Genomic DNA, 21,794 nt, shown 5'->3' on the forward strand with positions numbered 1-21,794 from the left:
GGCAGACAACTACGGGTCCCAGCAGGTAACAGGGTTTGCACCGAAAGGGCCTCCAGGAGCCTGCGGCCTGGGTTCAGCGGGAGAAGGTGTGGGGCGTGCCGAGGCAGCGGGGAGAATCCGGTCAAGCTTTACGCCGCTGCGCAGATGCCTCTCACGGGCCGGACGTGACGTAGGAAGAGTTCCGGCTTCGGCCTTCGCCGCTGCCGCCGCTGGTACAGCCGCCGTCGCCGCCGCCGTCGGGGCGTGTTATTTCTAAAATGGCGCCCCTAGACTTGGACAAGTATGTGGAGATCGCGCGGCTGTGCAAGTACCTGCCGGAGAACGACCTGAAGGTGAGCCCGGCTGGGGCGGGAGCGCTGCTTGCGGGGCTCGCCCCTTCCGGCAGCGGGGTGCCCGCCGGCTCGCCCTTCCTCCCTCCGCGGGACCCCCGCCGGCATCCCGTCCCGTCCCGGCGGAGGGCCTAACGCGGGGCGAGGCGACCCGGTGCGACTCGGCGTCGCGCGGAAAGCGGGGGAGCCCGGGTCCCCCGAATACTGTCCCCGTTTCCTGAGCGGGGAGCCCCAGGGATGCTGCGGCCTCTGCCCCAGCCTTGCCCCCCCTGGTCTCCTGCTGCCCCAGGGCTCCAAGCCCTAACAGCTTTGCTTAGAAGGCTCCTCTCCCCTAACCCCACAGCCAGAGTCCCGGACTCCGAGCCGAGCCCCAGCGGGCAGTGCCCTCGGCATGGGGTCATCCCTCTAGAGGCGGTGACAGGAGCCGGGGTGGCTGGCGTCTGACAGGAGATGCCGCTGGCTCCCGGGACGCGGCCCCAGTGTGTGTAGGTTTGGGGGGAATGGGACCAGGGTGGGCCGGAGCGGTTCGGTAGTGATGTGAGGACGTTCAGTCGTCCCTCTTTGCGTCCTACTCCCCGACTGCTTTTTAGGGGTGTTGGTTTGCGTCTGCTAAATCAGGTATGAGTCCCGTTTTCGAGTACATTGTTGAGCTGATTTAAGTGGGTAAAGGAGTAGGCCCTCCAGAAATACAAATACTTTTCTGTCCTTCAAGTCGTTCTCCCATCATCCCTTCTTAACTCAAGATTTCGTTTTCTTGGTTTTCTAAAGAAGGAGAGTTGTTTCTTGTTGCTGCCGAGTGCAAACGGCAGTAAATGTATGTGTGGGTAAAGGATGAATGTAAGAGTAAAGGAATGTAAATCTTTGGCTCACTGCTTTTTTGACAAGTGTTTTCTGCGTTTGTTCAAATCAGTGCTTAGTGTCTAGCGGCGTTGAGCAGTTAGTGCTAGTGTCTGTTGTATTCGTTCAGTTGACTTTGATTTACTATTTGGTCAGTGGGTAAACTGTTGATAGTTTTTTCTTTTTTAGGCTGTGGGTTGAAAGCGATTTATCTTTGTGAATTCTTTCGCTTAACTCAGATATTACTGTTTTTTTCTTTGGCTGTCTTTTTTTGGTGCAGGAAGTTGATATTTAACATCAGTCAACAAGTATGCAAAATGTTTAAGGCCACAGGAGCTGTTGTGAATGTAACTTACTTGTACTTAGATGTTAATAATGTGTGCTGCATGATAGGGGAGCCGTTCTTGTGCGTTTTCCCCTTTTTAGTAGGATAATTTAATGAAAATGAGGGCAAAGCCAGTATTAGACATGTAGCTTTCATGCTCATCCCAGTCCTTCAGACATTAGTTTTGTGGCTCCTTTCTGCTATGTATTTTTTTAGGAAACAAGGATACAACCCACATTGGGACTCAATTCATGGAAAACTAACCAGACATTTTTTGGCAGCGTTGTTAATCTGGTAAATGAAGTTCGTTTTTGCATGTCAGTGAATTGATGTGAAATTTTCTTTTATGTAACATATGTAAAGTGGTTTTAAGCTTTGTGTTTATAATGAGTAAAATGTTGATTATGAAAATGTATCTTGATATTAACTTGAATTTGAATATTGAAATGATTTGGAAGATAATCAGTTGGACTTTAGACTTCTGAATTTGATAAACATTAGATTTCCTTCCTACCTTAAGGAAATATAGTCATTAAACCATTTCATTTTCCTTTGCAACACAATTGAACTGTACTTAGCATCTATCTATTTCTTTTTTTTTTAACTTTTTATTAAGATTATGGTAGTTTACAACCTTGTGAAATTTCAGTTGTACATTATTGTTAGTCATGTTGTAGGTACACCACTTCACCCTTTGTGCCCTTCCCCCACCCCGCCTTTGCCCTGGTAACCACCAATCAGTTCTCTTTGTCTCTGTGTTTAACTTCCACCTGTGAGTGGAGTCATACAGAGTTCGTCTTTCTCTATCTGGCTTATTTCACTTAACATAATACCCTCCATCCATGTTGTTGTGAATGGGATGCTTTTATCCTTTTTTATGGCCGAGTAGTATTCCGTTGTATATATATACCACGTCTTCTTTATCCAGTCATCAGTTGATGGGCACTTAGGTTGCTTTCTGTTTTCCATAGTGGCTGTACCAGTTTGCATTCCCACCAACAGGGTATGAGGGTTCCTTTTTCTCCACAACCTCTCCAACATTTGTCACTTTTTGTTTTGGATATTTTTGCCATTGTAACAGGTGTAAGGGATATCTTAGTATAGTTTTGATTTGCATTTCCCTGATGATTAGTGATGCTGAGCATCTTTTCATGTGTCTATTGGCCATCTGTATATCTTTTTTGGAGAAATGTCTGTTCATGTCCCCTGTCCATTTTTTGATCGGGTTGTTTGATTTTTTGTTGTTGAGCTGTGTGAGTTCTTTATATATTATGGAGATTAACCGTTTGTTGCATAAATAACTTGAAAATATTTTTTCCTAACTAGTGGGTTCTTTTTTTGTTTCAATCCTGTTTTCCCTTGCCTTGAAGGAGCTCTTTAGTCTGAAGTCCCATTTGTTTATTCTTTCTGTTGTTTCCCTTGTCTAAGGAGTTATGGTGTCCGAAAAGATTCTTTTGAAACTGATGTCAAAGAGTGTACTGCCTATATTCTCTTCTACAAGACTTATTGTTTCAGGTCTAATCTTTAGGTCTTTGATCCATTTTGAGTTTATTTTTGTGAATGGTGAAAAAGAATGGTCAATGCGTGTATCTATTTCTTAATAAACTTTTCTTTTTAAATCTTCTGGGCAACTAATGGGAAAAAAAGAATGCTGAGTTTTCCTCTGTAAGTGGAGGTTTTCTTCTTTGTCTTGGAAATGTTTTTATCAAATTAATTTGCTTGTGCTGCTCACGTCTGGTTTATTTAAAGAAATTTAATTTTGTTGCTACTTCTTGGCATGAAGTGCAGACTAAAATTAGGCAGGCCAAGAAAGTATTCCAGGAGCACCTTTTCTGAGGGTTGAAAGCCAAAATAAAAGATTCTGTCAGAGGAAGAGAAGAAATCATTGGGGCTATTTAACGGTCATTATGAAACAGGTTTGTTCTGGTAGGAGACTGAAATTCACCTGTGTTTTAAATTGACTAGAAGTTGGAGGGACTAAATAAAATAATAAATGTGCAGGGTGTTCTAGATCTAATTATGATTTCTCTATATTTAAATTGGAAGTGGTCAGATCACTGGTACTGAATCGAATCTACATAACTGTTTGGAAGGAATAAGAATAAAATGTGTGCAAGGAGACCAAAGCGTAACCTTTCTTTAAGAAGAGCTCATGTGATTCTCAGCCACAATGAAGATTTCTGAGCAGATCATAGAAGATACAATACAGATTCCGTATCTGGCCAAGTGGAAGAATGAATGATAAAAGGCAGGCTTACCGAATACTGAAACTTTTGACAGGAGAGGGGTTCTGTAATTTGGAGATTGCCTGATCTCTTGGGCAGTTATTAAAGGTGACATGTAAGTAAAGAAGTTGCATACTGAATTGGTGTTCAGTTTTCTTACTCAAGACAGTTATGGTGGTAGGTCTTGGAGAATACTAATGTCTGTCTCAGAGATACAACACAAGGAATTATGTCATTCCATCGTAACCACTTACGGATTAATGGTTAATGTAGTCTTTTTGGAACTCACTTATGTTTAGTCTGAGCTATCTCTGAGTTTTTCGTGTAGGGCTGCCTGCTCTGCAGACTCGTACCTCATCGGAACTGCCTCCCTAAAGCTTCAAAGAATTCTCCCTTGCTTTTTTCTGAGATTTGGTGAACAGCCTTTCGCACCTCCTCAGCTTCTATCTGATTTTGTAGATTCTCATCATATATGGTAGTCTTTATCCTTACGGATTTGAAGCCTGTTAGTCTTGTCACTCATCTTATTGCCTGTCTTATCAATCATCTTGTTTACCTGAGTTGTTTTGCTTTGTACTGTATCTTTCTTCGGGTACTGCAGGGAAAACCGAACATAGTCCAGCAGTTAGGGACACACCATGGCTTTGTATAGGGCCAGAGGAGTGTTTTCAAGACCCTTTCTGATAATGCCTGGCTTACTAATGGATATTATGCCTTTTTGAGTACTAAGTCTATGAAATATGGTGTATATTTTACATTTATGGCACATCCCAGTTTGGAACAGCCACATTTCAGGTGCTCAACAGCTACATGTGGCCATAGGTGTTGCATGGGACAGTGCGTGCCTCTGACTCCCCAGCCGCTTTCCTAGAATTTCAGAGCTGAGAGAGAATCGGGATTCTTCTAGTTCTGTACCCTTCTCATTTTGCCAACAGGGAAAGTGAGTTTTGTAGAGTTTATGATCTGCCTGAGGATGTCCAGCTGATCAGTGAATTAGGTTTGAAGGCCTCTCTATGCAGAGTTCTTTCTGATATAGTAGCCTTTTTAGGATGGCAAAGAGCATGCTTTTTTAGGTACATCTTCCACTTTGTCACCTTTCTTTTTGCCTTCCATTCTAAGTACATTGGATGGATCTTTTCTGACAACATGCCATGTACTTCCCTGCTTCTTTGCTTCTGCTCAGACTGTTTCTTTCATCTACTTCTTTAATACTTACATAGCACACACATTAAATCATTTAATACTCTATGAGTTGGGTACTAATATTTGCCCCATTTTATAGATAGGTAGCTGACTAACTTTCCAAAGTCATACAGCTAAGTAAGTGGAAGAGCTGGTATTCAAACCTAGGTAGTCTGGCTCCAGAGTTCATGTCCATAACTATCATTTATGCTTCCTCTATCTGTGTCCCTTGTGAGCTCTAGCTTGGATGCCACTTTCTCCACACAGGGCTGTGGGATTTCGCAATCAGAATTATTAGCAATGATTAGAATTTGCCTAGGTACTTAGAGTTGCCAGAGCGCCTTCATGTTCATGCTATCATTTACACAGTCTTTGTGATGGCAGAACAGATATCAGAGCCAGGACTTGATGAGGTTTAAGTGATTTTTGCCACAAGGACTCAGAGTACATACTTGAATTTATTTGCTCTTAAAAATTCCCTTTCAGGGGCTGGCCCTGTGGCCAAGTGGTTAAGTTCGTGTACTCCACTTCAGGCGGCCCAGGGTTTTGTAGGTTTGAATCCTGGGCGCAGACATGGCACTGCTCATTGAGCCACGCTGAGGCGACGTCCCACATACCACAACTAGAAGGACCCACAAGTAAGAATATACAACTGTGTGCCTGGGGGCTTTGGGGAGAAAAAGGAAAAGAATAAAAAAATCTTTAAAAACAAAAAAAATTCCCTTTCTTTCTTTTCTATGTTGATCTTTGCCCCTTGGCACTTTCTGCTCGATTTTACCACTTAGCGTATACTGTTCTGTCTTGTATGATAACAAATATGTCTGTCTCCACCATTAGACTGTAAGCTTCTTGAGGGCAGGATCATCTCTTGTTGATTTATTTATTTTTTATTATTATTATATAAAAAATTTTTTATTTTTTCCTTTTTCTCCCAAAGCCCCCTGGTACATAGTTGTGTATTTTTAGTTGTGGGTCCTTCTAGTTGTGGCATGTGGGATGCCACCTCAGCATGGCTTGATGAGCGGTGCCGTGTCCCTGCCCAGGATTCGAACTGGTGAAACCCTGGGCCGCCAAAGCAGAGTGCACGAGCTTAACCACTCGGCCACGGGGCTGGCCCCTATTTATTTATTTATTTATTTTAAAGATTTTATTTTTTCCTTTTTCTCCCCAAAGCCCCCCGGTACATAATTGTGTATTCTTCGTTGTGGGTCCTTCTAGTTGTGGCATGTGAGACGCTGCCTCAGCGTGGTCTGATGAGCAGTGCCATGTCCGCGCCCAGGATTTGAACTAACGAAACACTGGGCCGCCTGCAGCGGAGTGCGCCAACTTAACCACTCGGCCACGGGGCCAGCCCCTATTTATTTATTTTTTTAATAATTAAAAAAAATATATTCTTCTTCCCAAAGTCCCCCAGTACATAGTTGTATATTCTAGTTGTAGATCCTTCTGGTTATGCTATGTGGGATGCTGCCTCAGGATGGCTTGTTGAGCGGTGCCATGTCCATGCCCAGGATCCGAACTGGCGAAACCCTGGGTCACTGAAGCGGAGCACACAAACCCAACCACTGGGCCATGGGGCCAGTCCCTCTTGTTTATTTTTGTATTCTCCAAAGTCTTAGAACACTGCTTGTATGTGATAGGCAGTTAAAGTTTGTTGAATCAAAGGGTATACTGCTTTACAACAAACATTTCTTTTTTTGTTCTGAGGAAGATTTGCCCTGAGTTAACATCTGTTGCCAATCTTCCTCTTTCTTTCTTTCTTTTTAATTTTTATTCTTTTTTTCCCTTTTTCTCCCCAAATGCCCCCGGCACATAGTTGCATATTTTTAGTTGTGGGTCCTTCTAGTTGTGGCATGTGGGATGCTGCCTCAGCATGGCCTGATGAGCAGTGCCACGTCTGCGCCCAGGATTTGAACCAGCGAAACCCTGGGCCACCGAAGCAGAGTGCGCAAACTTAACCACTCAGCCATGGGGCTGGCCCCTCGTTTTTTTTTTTTTTGGGGGGCTGAGGAAGATTAGCCCTGAGCTAACATCTGTGCCAGTCTTCCTCTATTTTGTATGTAGGTCACCACTACAGTCTGGCGGACGAGTGGTGTAGGTCTGTGCCTAGGATCTGAACCTGTGAACCTGGGCTGCCGAAGCTGAGCATGCTGAATTTAACCACTACGCCACAGGGCTGGCCCCAACAAACATTTTTTTAAATGTTTCCTTGTGTCAAGTGCTGTTCACTGTGGGTGATAGAGAAGAGTCCGATACTTCTCTCTGCCTTTGAGGATCTCTCCATATAGTAAGGGAGCTAGAAAGGTAAACAAATTGCATGGTGTGGTAGGTGCTAAAATAGAGGGCTCTTGGGATATTGGGGAACATAGAAGAAGCAGCATCTAACTCTGGAGCCAGAGATGGTTTCACAAAGGAGGAAAAATGAGAGGATGAGCAGTTTGTTCAGGTCGACAAAGCGGGAAGGCAAGAATGTGCAAAGAGAATAAATACCATGTGTGATGGTATAGCTTAATCTGAAAGAATGTGGCTGGTTCAGGGAACTTGAAGTAGTTTGGTATGCCTGGAGGTGGTGGTGGGAAGACAGGCAGAGGCCAAATCATGGAAGACTAGGCTGATAAACTTGGATTTTTATCTTTTAGGTGGTACATGGACAAACACTTTGAAATGTTTTTGTATTTTAGAGGGAAACAAATCATACTCTGCTTTGTGATATTGCTTAAAATGTGACTAGAAAGAAAAGTAGATTCAAAGAGAATGAGTACAGGGATACATCGTTCTGTGTGGTAGGAATATGACAAAATAATGGAGATGATATCTGAATGGAGTTTGGGAAACACTGCCATAGACAGAGGAGTGCCCTTGAGAGATTTTTAAGGAGGACAGTGACAATAGGTTTTATAACTATTATTCTGGCAGTATTGTGGACCATGGATTGAAATGGGACAAACATGTCATAGAAGCAATAGGCCAGGTGACATGAGAGCTTGAAGTAAGGCCATGACAAGTGATTGTGGTTTTTAAGAGGAAATGAAGAAGTTAGAATAGGGCCTGTTGACAGATTGTGTTTAGGTTATGGGAGGGAGGGAAGAGTTCAGTGTAATCTCTTAGTTTCTGATGGATTACTTAGTAAATACTGTAACTAGACTAAGGAATGCAAGGGAGTTTGGTTTGGGCTGTACTGAGTTTGAGATGCTGTCAAATCAAGACATTGAGGTAGAGATATTTAGAAGACTGTTGGATGCAGAGGTTGGTTAGCTAGCAAACAATTATTGATTGCCAAGTTTGCTACAGACACCATTCTAATAGTGTAACTCAGGAGAAAGGTCTAGACCGGTGGTTCTTGACTAGGGGTGATTTTGCTCCCGAGAAGATATTTGGCAATGTCTGGAGACATTTTTGATTGTTGCAGCTCTGGGGTTGCTATGGGTATCTAGTGGGTAGAGACCGGAGATGTTGTTAAACATCCTATAATGCACAGGACAGCAGCACCCCACAACAAAGAATTATCAGTAGTGCTGTGGTTGAGAAACTGGCTTGGAAGATGCAGATTTTTCCTTCTGGATTGTAAGGGTATGACTCTCATTGTCATCTTGGATTCCCACTTCCCATTCTCAGTGATTTGTATTATAGTAGAGACTTTGTGCAAAGGCTGTGTAAAATATAACTTTAGATAGATTTTTGTTTCTTAAGATAAGGGTATTTTATAAATACCAGTATGTAAAAGGAAATAGTATGTTTTAGATAGCAAGATCAGCTAAACAAAGAATTATAAAAATTGAAAATCCAGTGTGTTTGAGAGGCAAGAGGAAACAGGGAGACAGGAGCGGAGAATAGAATGGAACCATGAACAAGTATTTTGAGGAAAAGGTAGAGAACAGAAGTAGGACGTCCTGAGAATGGAGGTCATCAAGCATTAGGAATTAATTGGGCATTGTGGGGAGAGATGGGTGTAGTTTGCCCTACATTTGAGATAAGATTGAGACTCTTGCCTCGGTGACTGTTTTGGAGCAGTAAGAGAAACCATGCTTCCTCCAAACCCAGCAGCAGAGCAAATCTGTGAAGGGCTCTGGAGGAGCCTCGCTCTCCGGTGGCAAGGCTGGGCTCTGTGAGGCCACTGGCTGTAGCTGGCTGATTATTTATATAGAGTTTGTAGAGATTTCATAGACTTCTTATTTTTGTGTGTGCTCGATATGAATTTGTAAGCTACTGCTGAACTGGATAGATGAGAGGCAACGGCTTTGGCTTAGAGACTCAGCGCCCTAAATCCTTCGTTGGCACTACAGAAGTGGCAGTTACAGGAGGCAGCTGTTATTTTCCTCAAGTTAGCATGCCTGGCCTGGGGTTGAAGATGCTGCCTAAGTAGTTTTTGCATGTGTTCTCTGAACACTCACTGGCCTTTGAGACTGGCAGGGTTTCACAGTGATGTTCTTTAGTGTATTGTCTCCTGTTACTTTCAGATGAGCACTGGGGGTGTGGGCCAGTTACTAGGGGTGACTTGCAGTTCAGCAGGCATTATGGGCTAGGAGAGCCAGTGATATGTGGGTACAAATTCTGGCACCTTCAAATATGGGAATCATGGAGTCCCTCTGGAATCTGTGCTGTGATTAGTTTCAGAATATTAATTAAATGATAATTCACTTTGTTCCAAAAAGGATATAGAGTGATTTGCAAAGATTCCTTCAATATAGCAAGATAAATTACATTCAGAATAAGTAAGAAAAATGAGACAGAGAAAATAAAGATAGGAAACCAAGATGGAGCCACCAGTAACAGTGAGAGTAGTATACAAAATAAAAGCTCTGATGAGGACCAGGTTACTTCTTTGAGATTAGGTCTTAAGCTTTCTAGGAACCTACAGAAAGATGGAAACTAATCAATTAAAAAATTTAGAGTCTACGAGGTGATAAAAACAAGCTTCTCAGGGAAGTCACGTCTATCCCTGATAAAGGGAGCAGAGAGACATTCTTCCCCTGGGTCCTCCTTGAAGGCAGCTGTTTAACCACAGCATCCTATACTCCTTGTTTATAGTCTACACCGTGACAAGCTCTCTAGAGGACTCTTTCCTATAATGTCCCTTACTACAGGTTGATGGCATGACATTAAAGTGCAATTTGGGAAAAAGCAATTGAGAAAGGAGGACAGTATAATGCAGGGTGAGGACAGGCCTCTCTAGAGGACAGTTTGGTTTAATTTAGGGTGGAGTTTATAGTAGGTTGGTTTTTTGGGTAATATTGTAATAATTGATCTTTAAAGAGGTCTACACAGTGGAGCACTGAAGTTTACAAGTAACCAACAGTTTCCTGAGAGTGGGCAAGTAGAGAGATTAACGTTGTGGGAAATAGACAACTTTTCTCTCCCAGAGACGTATTGTGGAAAGAAGATTGGGAGATGAGCTTCTGGGGCGCCTTGTGTCAGAGGATGTGTTAAGGGGAAACATCCAAGTTGTATTCATGGTATGGGCTCTGACCTTCACTGGTAGAAGTTAGGCCTGTTCTTAAAAGATGTGAAATCTGAAAGGAGTGTGGACAGGACAAGTGTCTGACAACACGCAGGCTTCATGGCGGCAAACAGAAAACTCTGCCCACTCTTGTACAAATGACAGCAAAGCACTTCTGCAAGTACCTTGGTGGAATTCTCTTTGAGGAGATTTGGTGAGTATACCTGCACCAATACTGCAGATATTAATTGAGCAAGGCATTATACCTAAGAAAGTTGGGTAAGGTCCTGAGATAAGTACCTTAAAACATCACTATACTGTTTTATTTTGAAAATTGTATAGTATCAGGAAAAAAAAACTTTTCAAAGTATTAATTCCTGCTCTATGAAGCTAACCTAAAAAGAGTAGTGCTTTTTATTCTGGCAAGATGAGGAGAAGGGAGGTAGTAATGAAAGACTATAAAATATTACAGGCCAAACATGGCATATTTGTTCTTTGGGAATACCCTTAAGCTAGATGGAAATGAGTTAGGGTGAAAAAAAAAAAAGATGCAAAATAGTAGATTATAAACTTTTGGAACTAATTACTATAAAAATAAATTATATATCACAGATCTAATGGATTATAATAAAAATAAATGCTGTACAACACTGATCTTTTGAAATTGACTGGAAGAACAACTGTCTCTATCCATAGGAGTGGATTTGGGTGGTTGTGGTAAAGGTGGTAATTATTATTTTTTTAATAAGATATATATTATTTATTTTTTAAAAAAATAACAGCTTTATTGTGATAAAATTCACATATCATAAAGTTCACTTTTAAAGTATACAATTCAGTGAGTTTTAATATATTCATGGAATTGTGCAGCCGTCACCATAATCAATGTTAGAACATTTTCACTACCCCAAAGAGAAACTCTATCCCCGTTAGCAGTAACTCCCCATTTCCCCCCACCCTAAACCCCAACCCTAAGCCACAACTAATCTACTTTCTATCTCTATGGATTTGCCCATTTTTGTTATTTCATATAAATTGGATCATATGTGGCCTTTTGTTACTGGCTTATTTCACTTAGCGTAATGTTTTTAAGGTTCATCGATATTTTAACATATATCAGCACTTCATTCCTTTCTGTGGCTGAATAATATTCCATTATATGGATGTAGCACATTTTTGTTTATTCATTCATCTGTTGATGGACACTTGGGTTGTTTCCACCTTTTGGCTTGTAATGCCACTGTGAACATTGGTGCACTGTATCTGTTCGAGTCCCTGCTTTTGATTCTTTTGGGTATATACCCAGAAGTGGAGTTGCTGGGTTATATGGTTATTCTGTGTTTAGCATTTAAGGAACTACCAAACTGTTTTCCACAGTGGCTGCACCATTTTATATTCCTACCAGCAATATATGAAGGTTCCAATTTCTCTACGTCCTCATGAACACTTCTAATTTTCTGTTTTTAAAAAATTATAGCCATCCTAGTATATGTGAAGTGGTATCCCATTGTGGTTTTGATTTCCATTTATTTCCCTAGTGACTAATCGTATTGAGCATCTTTTCATGTGCTTATTAGCCATTTGTATATCTTCTTGGAGACAATGTCTATTCAAGTCCTTTCCCCATTTTTTACTTGGGTCGTTTGTCTTTTTGTTGTTGAGTTGTAGTAGTTCTTTATATATTCTGGACGTTAAACCCCTATCAGATATATGATTTCGAAGTATTTTCTCCCATTCTGCAGATTGTCTTTTCACTTTCTTGATAATGTCCTTTGATGAACACAAGTTTTTAATTTTGATGAAGTCAAGCTTATTTATTTTTTCTTTTATTGCTCAAGCTTTTGGTATATCCAAGACTCCACTGCCAAATCCAGGGTCAGGAAGATTTACCCCTATGTTTTCCTCTAAGAGTTTTGTAGTTTTAGCTCTTATATTTAGGTCGTTAATCGTTTTAATTCTTGTATATACTGTGAGGGGTCCAAGTTAATTATTTTGCATTTGGAAATCTAGTTGTCCCAACACCATCTTTTGGAAAGACTATTTTTTCTGGTAATACATTTTTAATGTTTTTTTGTATAGGTTATACAGTTATATGGTTCCAAACTTAAAAAGTTTGAAGGCTATAAATGTTAAGTCTTCCTTCCACTCCTGCCCCCAGCCACCCAGTGCTCTTCCTCATATTGGTAGCCAGTGTTATGTTTCTTATGGATGCTTCCAGAAACAGCAGTTTAGGCCTATACAGATAGAAATAAGCAAGTGTGTAGATGTACGTGTGTGCATGTTCTCCTTTAATACAAGAGGTAGCGTATACGTTATTCTGCATCTTGCATTTTTTCAATTAAGGCTGTTTTCTAGTTTCAAAATGACATTTATTAAGTTTTTTTTAAAAAAGAAATGCAGTAACAGCAAAATATGAAGAACACTCTACCAATACCTCAGTATTTCCTTCCACCAAGAATAAAATTTTTTACACTTTTTTTTAAAAAGTAAAAGAAAGAAACAAAGATGAAAGTGGAATTCCTTTTGTTTGACATCTCCAGCAACTGCTATTATGGGTTTGATGTATAGTCTTATAGGTCGTATTTTATAATTCGGCATACACTTGTATGTGGTAGATTGAGTGTATGACTCTGTGTGTGTGTGTAAAAGCTCTGCAGAGCACTTTGCATGCGCTATCTTGTTTAATCCTCAGAATATCCTCAGGCTGGTAGCTCTGTTTTGTGCATGAGGAAACTGAGGCCCAGAGAGATCAACTAACTTGCTCAGGGTTGCACAGCTAAGTAAGAGACAATAAGCTAAGTAATAGGTAGTAAGAGGTGGAGCTGATATGTGCTGTCTCATCTCTTTAACTTCAAAGGCTGTGCTCTGAAGCTCTGAACTATGCCTTGGATTTCCTTGATATACCACTTTTCTGCTCTAGAGTATAAGATATTCTGGGATTGGTACTTGTTTATTTAGGAATAAAGGAGTATGTATTCCCTTTCAGTCCTACTCTGTTTCTTAAGATTTGACCTTCCAGTAGCATTGAACACAGTTGATCACTCCTTTTGAAACATTTCCTTCACTGGACCTCCAGAATACCCATACTCCCATGGTTTCCTTTGTTCCTCACTAAGCAGTTTCTTGCTGCTTCCTCCTTTTCCCCCTAACTTCTAAGGGGAGTCTTAAGGCTCATTTCTTTCTTTCTTTTTTTTTTTTTTATTGAGTTCATAATAGTTTACGTCAATGTGAAATTTCAGTTGTACATTATTTCTTGACTGTCACCACATAAGTGCTCCCCTTCACCCCCTTCTGCCCACCCCCAAACCCCCTTCCCTTGGTAACCACTGAACTGTTTTCTTTGTCCATGTATTTGTTTATGTTCCACATATTAGTAAAATCATCTGGTGTTTGTCTTTCTCAGTCTGGCTTATTTCACTTAGCATAATTCCCTCCAGGTCCTTCCATGTTACTGCAAATGGGATGAATTTGTCTTTTTTTATGGCTGAACAGTATTCCATTGTGTATGTATGTGCGTGTGTATGTGTGTGTGTGTATATACAACCCCCCCCCCAACATCTTCTTTATCCAATCATCAGTCGATGGGCACTTGGATTGTTTCCATGTCTTAGCTATTGTGAATAGTGCTGCAATGAACATAGGGGTGCAGATGCTATTTTGGATTGTTGGTTTCAGATTGTTTGGGTAGATACCCAGTAGTGGGATAGCTGGATCATATGGTAGTTCTAGTTTTAGTTTTTTGAGGCTCATTTCTTGAACTTTTCCTTTTCTCTATTTGTAAGCAACCACTTTACTTATCGCTTCTAGTCTCATGACTCGAAATATGTATATCCTGACAGTCTCCAAATTGCTCTTTCTGGCCTGGATCCTTTTCCTGAAATTCAAGACTCATTTGGTCAACTGTTTCCAGAACATCTTAGGCACTTGGAAGTCTGATAGGCATCTAAGACTCAATGTGTCAAAATCAAACTCTCACAGCTAACTTGTAGAAACAACCTACATTCCAGCAACTGATGAATGGGTAAACAAAAAGCGGTAAATACATACAATGGAATATTATTCAATTATAAAAAAGAACAAAGTAGTTACACGTGTTACAGTATGGATGAACCTTAAAAACATTATGTTAAGTGAAAGAATCCAGTCACAAAAGGCCACATATCAGATGTCCAAAATGGAGAAATCTGTAGAGACAGAAAGTAGATTAGTGGTTGCCTAAGGCCGTAGGGTAGGGTTGTGGGAAATGGAGAGTGACTGCTAAATGGTACAGAATTTCTTTTTGGGGTGATGAAAATGTTCTCAAATTGATTATGGTGGTGGTTGTCCACAGAATATACTGAAAACCATTAAATTTTACACTTTAAAGGGGTGAATTTTATGGTATGTGAATTATAACTCAATGGAGTTGTTAAAAAAAAAAAATCAAATTCCTACTTCCCCATCCCTCAAACCAAACCCAAACAAAACAATCTCATGAAAAAAAATAATTGATAAGCTGGACTTCATTAAAATTAAAAACTTTTGCTTTGCAAAAGACAGTGTCAAGAGAATGAGGGGACAAGCCACAGACTGGGAGAAAATGTTTGCAAAAGATATATATGATAAAGGACTTTTATCCAAAATACACAAAGAACTCCTTTTTTGCAGGGGAAGATTCACCCTAAGCTAAAATCTGTCACCAATCTTCCCCCACCCCCACCCCCCTGAAAGCCCCAGTATGTAGTAGTTGCATATAGTTGTAAGTTCTTCTGGTTCTTCTATGTGAGCTGCTGCCACAGCATGGCTACTGACAGGCAAGTGGTGTGGTTCCGTGCCTGGGAACCAAACCTGGGCCACTGAAGCAGGGCATGCTTAGGCCATCAGGGCTGGCTCACAAAGAACTTTTAAAACTCAACAACAAGAAAACAACAACCCCATTAAAAAATGGGCCAAGGACCTGAACAGACACCTTGCCAAAGAAGATATACAGTTGACAAGCATATGAAAAGGTGCTCCATATCATATGTCATTAGGGAAATGCAAATTAAAAGAACAATGTAATGCCACCTTACGCCTATTAGAATGGCCAGAAACCAGAACATTGACAACACCAAATGTTGACAAAGTTGTAGGGCAACAGGGACTCTGATTCATTGCTGATAGAATTGCAAAATAGCACAGCCACTTTGGAAGACCATTTCTTACCAGACTAAAGGCAGTTTCCTGCCAAACTAAGCATACTCGTGCCGTACAATCTAGCAGTCATGCTCCTTGCTATTTACCCAAATGAATTGAAAACTTAGGGCCACCCAAAACCCATACACAGATGTTTATGGCAGTGTTATTCAAAATTGCCAAATTTGGAAGCAACCAAAATGTCCTTCAGTAGGCAAATGGATAAATAAACTGGTACATTGGGACAATGGAATATTATTCAGTGGTGAAAAGAAATAGTCAAGCCATGAAAAAACATGAAGGAACCTTAAATGCAGTTTACTACGAGAAAGAAGCTAACCTGAAAAGACCACGTACGTATGATTCCAACTATATGACATTCTGGAAAAGGCAGATGTGGTGACAGTAAAAAGATCATTGGTTTCCAGGAATTGAGGGGAGAGAGAGAGATGAATAGATGTAGCATGGAGTATTTTTAGGGCAGAGAAACTATTCTGTATGATACTACAATTCTGGATGCATGTCATTATACGTTTGTCAAAACCCATAGAATGTACACCAAGAGTGACCCCCAGCGTAAACCGTGGACTCTAGGTAATAATGATGTGTCAGTGTAGGTTCATCAGTTGTAGCAAATATACCATTCTAATGTGGGATGTTGATATACAGGAGGCTGTGTGTGTTTGTGAGCAGGGGATATATGTGAACTCTTTGTACCTTGTGCTCAGTTTTACTGTTAACCTAAAACTGCTCTGAAAAATGAAGTCTATTTAAAAGGAAAAAAAAAACTACAATAGAAGAAAATCTTTCCTTGGAGTCTTAACTATCTGAGAAATGACTGTTTCTATCCTTCAGTTACTGAAGCCAAAAACCTTAAGTCATCCTTGATTCTTTTCTTTTAATATTCTGTATCCACTTGTTCCCAAATCTGATGGATGCTACATTCAGTAAACATCTGGAATCTGTTCCCTTGTGACCACTACTTTTATGACTCTGGTCCAAGCCAGTATTAACTTTTACCTAGATGGTTGAGGAAGCCTCGTCAGTGGTCTCCCTACTTCTGCCTTTGCCTCTTCTCTACCCTAACTTCCCCATTGTCCATTTTCAACATAGAGACATAAGATCGTATCACTCCTCTGCTCAGGACCCTCTAATGACTTCCCATTAAAAACCTAGGTCTTTACGTTCACCCCCAAGGACCAATTCTGTGGTGCTCTCCTATTTTTCTCCTCATTCAGTCTACTCCAACCACACCAGCCCTTGATGGTGTTTGTCAAACAGCCAGCATGCTTCCACCTCTTGGCATTTTGTACTTACTGTTCTCTCTGCCTGCAATGCTGTTCCCCCATAACCTTACCTTTTTCAGATTTTTGCTCATAAGTCACTATCAGTAAGGCTTCCATGCTCACCCTATTTGAAATATCAATGCCTACCTCCTAACTTTACCACTCTTTTTATTCCTGTTCCAGCACTTCATTTTTCTCCATACCTCTTATCACTATCTGAAAAATTAGTATATATCTATTATTTATTTGTTTATTGTCTGTATCTCTCCCCATTAGAGAGTAAGCCCCTGAGAGCAGAGCAGTTAGTCTGTTTGGTCATTACTGTTTGTTTACTTTGTGTCTGGAACGATACCCGCTTCCATATTAGGCTCTCATAAATACTGGTTTCATTGAACAACTAAATATTAAAGATAGTGTAGTGGAAAGAGGTAGGAAACCTGGCTTCCAGATCTGTCCCTAAGATTAAGTAGTTTTGTAATCTGAATGCTTGTGAATCTCAGTCTTATCATCCGGGTCAAGCAAGAGATTTGGCGTACGTGGTTTTTAATGCAAACCAGAATTTTACATCTGAAGGAACCTTAGAGAGCATCTTTCATTATAAAGTTAAGGCTCTGAGCTCGGAAACGTTGTTTCACTCACCTGTATCTGTTCCTTTTATGAATAATGGATGAATTATATGGCAAGCCTAAGGATCGTTTGTCGAAGCAACTGAGGGTTTGGGGAAATTCAACACAAGGAGGAGCTAGCTACTCAGGGACTGAAGGCCAGAAGGACTCTAGGCCAAAAGGAAGATCTTGTCTTTGAGATGCTGTTTGAAGGTCAGGAACTTAGTTGAGGAATTAGAACAGGCTATTTTATTTAGAAATTTTCTAAACATCCCTATTTCCCCTCGTTTTCTTTTGGGGGCCTTTTTGCCTCCTGTGATCCCCCCGCCCCCACTGTGAGTTCTCTCCTATGCTTGCCTCTGTGTAAAGTGTTGTAGCTGCAACTGTTGAAGTCTCTCTCTCTCATATATTTAAGTAAATTGTAACATTTAGATTCCTTAATTGATATTTAAAATCATTTCATTATGCTTGTGTGGTTTAATTTCTCCTTTCTTGGCAGACCTATCCTAAAATCCAGTGGGGCCTCTGGTTACAGTATAAGCTGGTCTCAGATGGGAGGAAGGTTCCCATCCAGTTCTCTATACGTAGTGGGACTATACACTTCCTTTTCTAGACAGCTCTTGTTAGGATCATTTTCCTTCGGTGAAATCTTTTGATTTGAGTGCTGTCAGAGGACAAATATTTCAAAAATGCAAACATTTAAAGTCATTAAAAAAAACTTAGTACTCCTCAATTTTAGATTTGCATTTTGTAATCAATTAATTTATTTTAGTTAACCTTTTTATTTTTAGATAATTGAGGATTTATATGCAGTTGTAAGAAATAATACCAAGAGGGGCCAGCCTGGTGGCATAGTGGTTGAGTTCATGCACTCCGCTTTGGCAGCCTAATTTGTGGGTTCAGATCCCAGGCATGGACCTACACACCACTCATCAAGCCTCACTCCGGCGGCATCCCACATGCAAAATAGAGGAAGATTGGCACAGGTGTTAGCTCAGCAACAATCTTCCTCACAAAAAAAAAAAAAAGAAAGAATACTGAGAAATCCCATGTGCTCTTCACCCAGTTTTTCCCATTAGTAACAAATTGTAGAACTAAGTTACAAATACCACAACAGAATATTGACATCAGTACAATCCACAGATTGTACCTTTTCAGATTTCTCCAGTTTTACTTATACTTATTTGTGTGTGTGAGAGTGTGTATGTATTTAGTTCTGTGCAATTTTATTACACCTGTAGTCTCATGGATCCAAAACCGCATTCAAGACACAGACAGTTCCATCACCACAAGGATTCCTCATGTTGTCCTTTCATAACCACACCTACTTCCCTCCTGCTGCCTCTAACTCCTGGACCCCTGGCAACCACTAATCTGGTCTCCATGTCTATAGATTTGTCATTTCAGGCATGCTATATAAATGGAATCATACAGCATGTAGGGGATAGGTTTTTTATCACTCAGCGTAAATCCCGTAAGATTCATCCAGGTTTTTGTGTGTCAATAGTTTGTTTCTTTTTATTTATGGCTGAATAATATTTTCTAGTGTGGATGTACCACAATTTGTTTAGCTATTCACTTATTGAAGGACATCTGATTTATTTCCAGTTTTTGGCTATCGTGAATTAAGCTTCTATGGACATTTCTGTACAGATTTTTTTTTTTAAAGATTGGCTCCTGAGCTAACAACTGTTGCCAATCTTCTTTTTTTTTCTTCTCCCCAAAGCCCCTCAGTTACAGTTGTATATTCTAGTTGTGAGTGCCTCTGGTTGTGTCTGTACAGATTTTTATGTGAACATAACTTTTCATTGCCAAGAGTGCAATTGCTGGATCGTATAGTAAGTGCATGGTTTGCAGTTTACTTTGAAAATCAGCAAATAAAAGCTTCTCCTGTTCAGATTATTTACTCTTACATTTTTTAGTGAAAAGCATCATTTTCTAGTTCTTTGTAAAGCCATCTGTCTATTAGAACCTATTGTTTGTGTAGCCAGGGAGTTTGCATTTTGAAATAGTCATTGTATCATTCTTAGACATTAGGAGATGAAAGTGAAAGCTGGCAGAATCTAATCCCAGAATCATCAAAGGATAGTTTCCTTTCTTATCAAACGATGTATGTATTAGTTCTTGTCTTTTTTGCCTTTGATCCTTAGTTTTAATATTGTAGTAAAAAGTTGCATTTTATTTTCTCTTTTTACAGCGGCTATGTGACTATGTTTGTGACCTCCTCTTGGAAGAGTCAAATGTCCAGCCAGTATCGACACCAGTAACAGTGTGTGGAGACATACACGGACAGGTAAAATTTCCTGAGCAGACTTTTAGTTTTTTTGCTGTCCATGGTACATGTGTGTTTCCTCTTGTGCTGCAAAATATTAAAAAAGCCCAAAAAGCAAAAAACCACAGCTGATGGGTGGCTAGGTTGCCTCAGTCTGTGTGACAGTAATGATTCCTGGTTACTGTTACAGTGAATAAAAGTAGTGGTTAGAGGCTGGCCCTTTGGCCGAGTGGTTAAGTTCGCACACTCCTCTTCGGCAGCCTGGGGTTTCACGGGTTCAGATCCTGGGCGCAGACCTAGCACCGCTCATCAGGCCATGCTGAGGCTGTGTCCCACATAGCACAACCAGAAGGACCTGCAACTGGAATATACAGCTATGTACTGGGGGACTTTGGGGAGTAAGAAAAAGATAAAAAGATTGGCAACAGATGTTAGCTCAGGTGCAAATCTTTAAAAAAAAAAAAAAAGTAGTGGTCAGATTATTAATGAAGTTTGTTGAAATTATCCTTGCAAAGTGAATAGAGTGTACCATTACTGCTCTGTGGAAAGGGGGAGGTATAAAACACAACATAGACTGCTCATAGTTATGATTAATATGAGATGCTTTGGTTTTAGACACTAATTTTTTATTCATTCTATTCATTTCCTTTTCATTTGTTCTATTCACTCATGTCATATTTTGTTGAAGATTTGTCATTTTCTTAGTGTGAATGAGAACAGCAGAAGTTCAGAAAGATAAAATTGTTGGTGCATGATTTCACAGCAAGTCACTGCTGTAATGAGATGAGATTTAGTTCAGTTTTTCATCCGCTACGTTTTTGTTTGTTTTTGAGAGTTTCAAAGTAGTGACAGGAGGGGCCCACCTCATCATTAGACTCTTACTGTCAGTGTTTACCCTAGTTGGAAACCTTCTGTGTATGTGTAGAGGTTTTTTTTACAGGGAAATGAACGCTGAACAGCACACTCAACCTGCTGTATGCATGCAGAGGAGTTGCAGCTATAAGACGTATATTACATTGTGGATAATACAGTATTTATGAATGGCAGTGGGACCTACTGTCTTCCGTGAAATTTCCCTGCCTTAAACGTGACTGCCTAAAGGAGCAGAAATATGTGTAAATTGGTTGTGATTGGTGGTTGCTCCGTGAGTAAACTCCTATTTTGACTACTTAGTAGTCTCTTTTCTTTTTGGTTTTTCCATCTGTTCTCTGGATGGTTGAGGTTATAATAGATCTGACATCTGCATGTTATCAGCTTCTAAATAGAGGCCTTATTATATCATCTTTGATGGGTTGGAATTCTAATTCTCTAGAATAGACTTTAGGAGTGGATTTCTTAAAATTTCCATATAACTTCTTTCAAAAAGGATAATAAACATTTGTATTTTGCTAACCTAAAGGTTATTAATATATGCAGTGCCTTAACACACTCCTAAAAGCTGGAGCTACTTGGTTTATTCCAGCTTTTAGAAACCAAGTATTGTTTTTCCCTGGTTAGAATATTAAAATTGAGGGGTACCTGTGTTATCAGAGACTTTTCATTAGATGAATTACAGCCATGATCAAAGGTCAGGAAGTTAGAGGCGGCTTCAAACTAATAAAAGTAATTAAAATCATAAAGTTGGAAATTTATATTATATATACCTTCAGTCAAATGTACAGTTCTTGCTAACATTAATCTTGTGTTTTGAGGTTAACGAAGTGCTTTTTCACATACTCCATGTCAGATTTTTTCAAGAGTCTTATGAGAGAGTCATTTTATGGAGAAGGAAACTGAGCGTGAAAGATTAAGAATTAGCCCAAACTCGCACAGCTGCCAAGGAACAGAGCTCAGTTTTGACACTCGTTTAGGTGCCAGGTAGCCCATGTTATTTTAAGAATGCCACCAACTGAACATTGTTTCTCTTGTACTTGACCCTTAAAACAATTGCTAATCAAAAGCATGGAAGTTGAGGAGCTTCTGAAGTCTGCTGACTGAGTAAATCAAATGTGAGATGTATCCTTTGGGACTTGTACAGTGTCTTCCCCTTGAGCCAGTTCTGGAATTGCAGGATTGGGTTGAGAATAAATAAACATGTTGGCAAGCATGTAGCACTGAGAAGCATTGAAATAGTGTAATCTAGTGAGGAGATTGTAGACTTCA

At 40.2% G+C, this 21,794-nt stretch overlaps 1 protein-coding gene across 1 annotated transcript in view; it reads left to right on the top strand.

Moving 5' to 3' along the window:
* PPP6C (protein phosphatase 6 catalytic subunit) overlaps positions 1–21,794 on the top strand; it is a 34,803-nt gene continuing 13,009 nt past the window's right edge. The window contains exons 1-2 of the mRNA XM_014840657.3: positions 1–332; positions 19,578–19,673. Of these exons, the coding sequence (XP_014696143.1) occupies positions 258–332; positions 19,578–19,673 (171 nt within the window). The 5' untranslated portion in view covers positions 1–257. The remainder of the gene's footprint in view (positions 333–19,577; positions 19,674–21,794) is intronic.

This window comes from Equus asinus, chromosome 10 (assembly GCF_041296235.1).
Source record: "Equus asinus isolate D_3611 breed Donkey chromosome 10, EquAss-T2T_v2, whole genome shotgun sequence".
Lineage (NCBI taxonomy): Eukaryota > Metazoa > Chordata > Mammalia > Perissodactyla > Equidae > Equus > Equus asinus.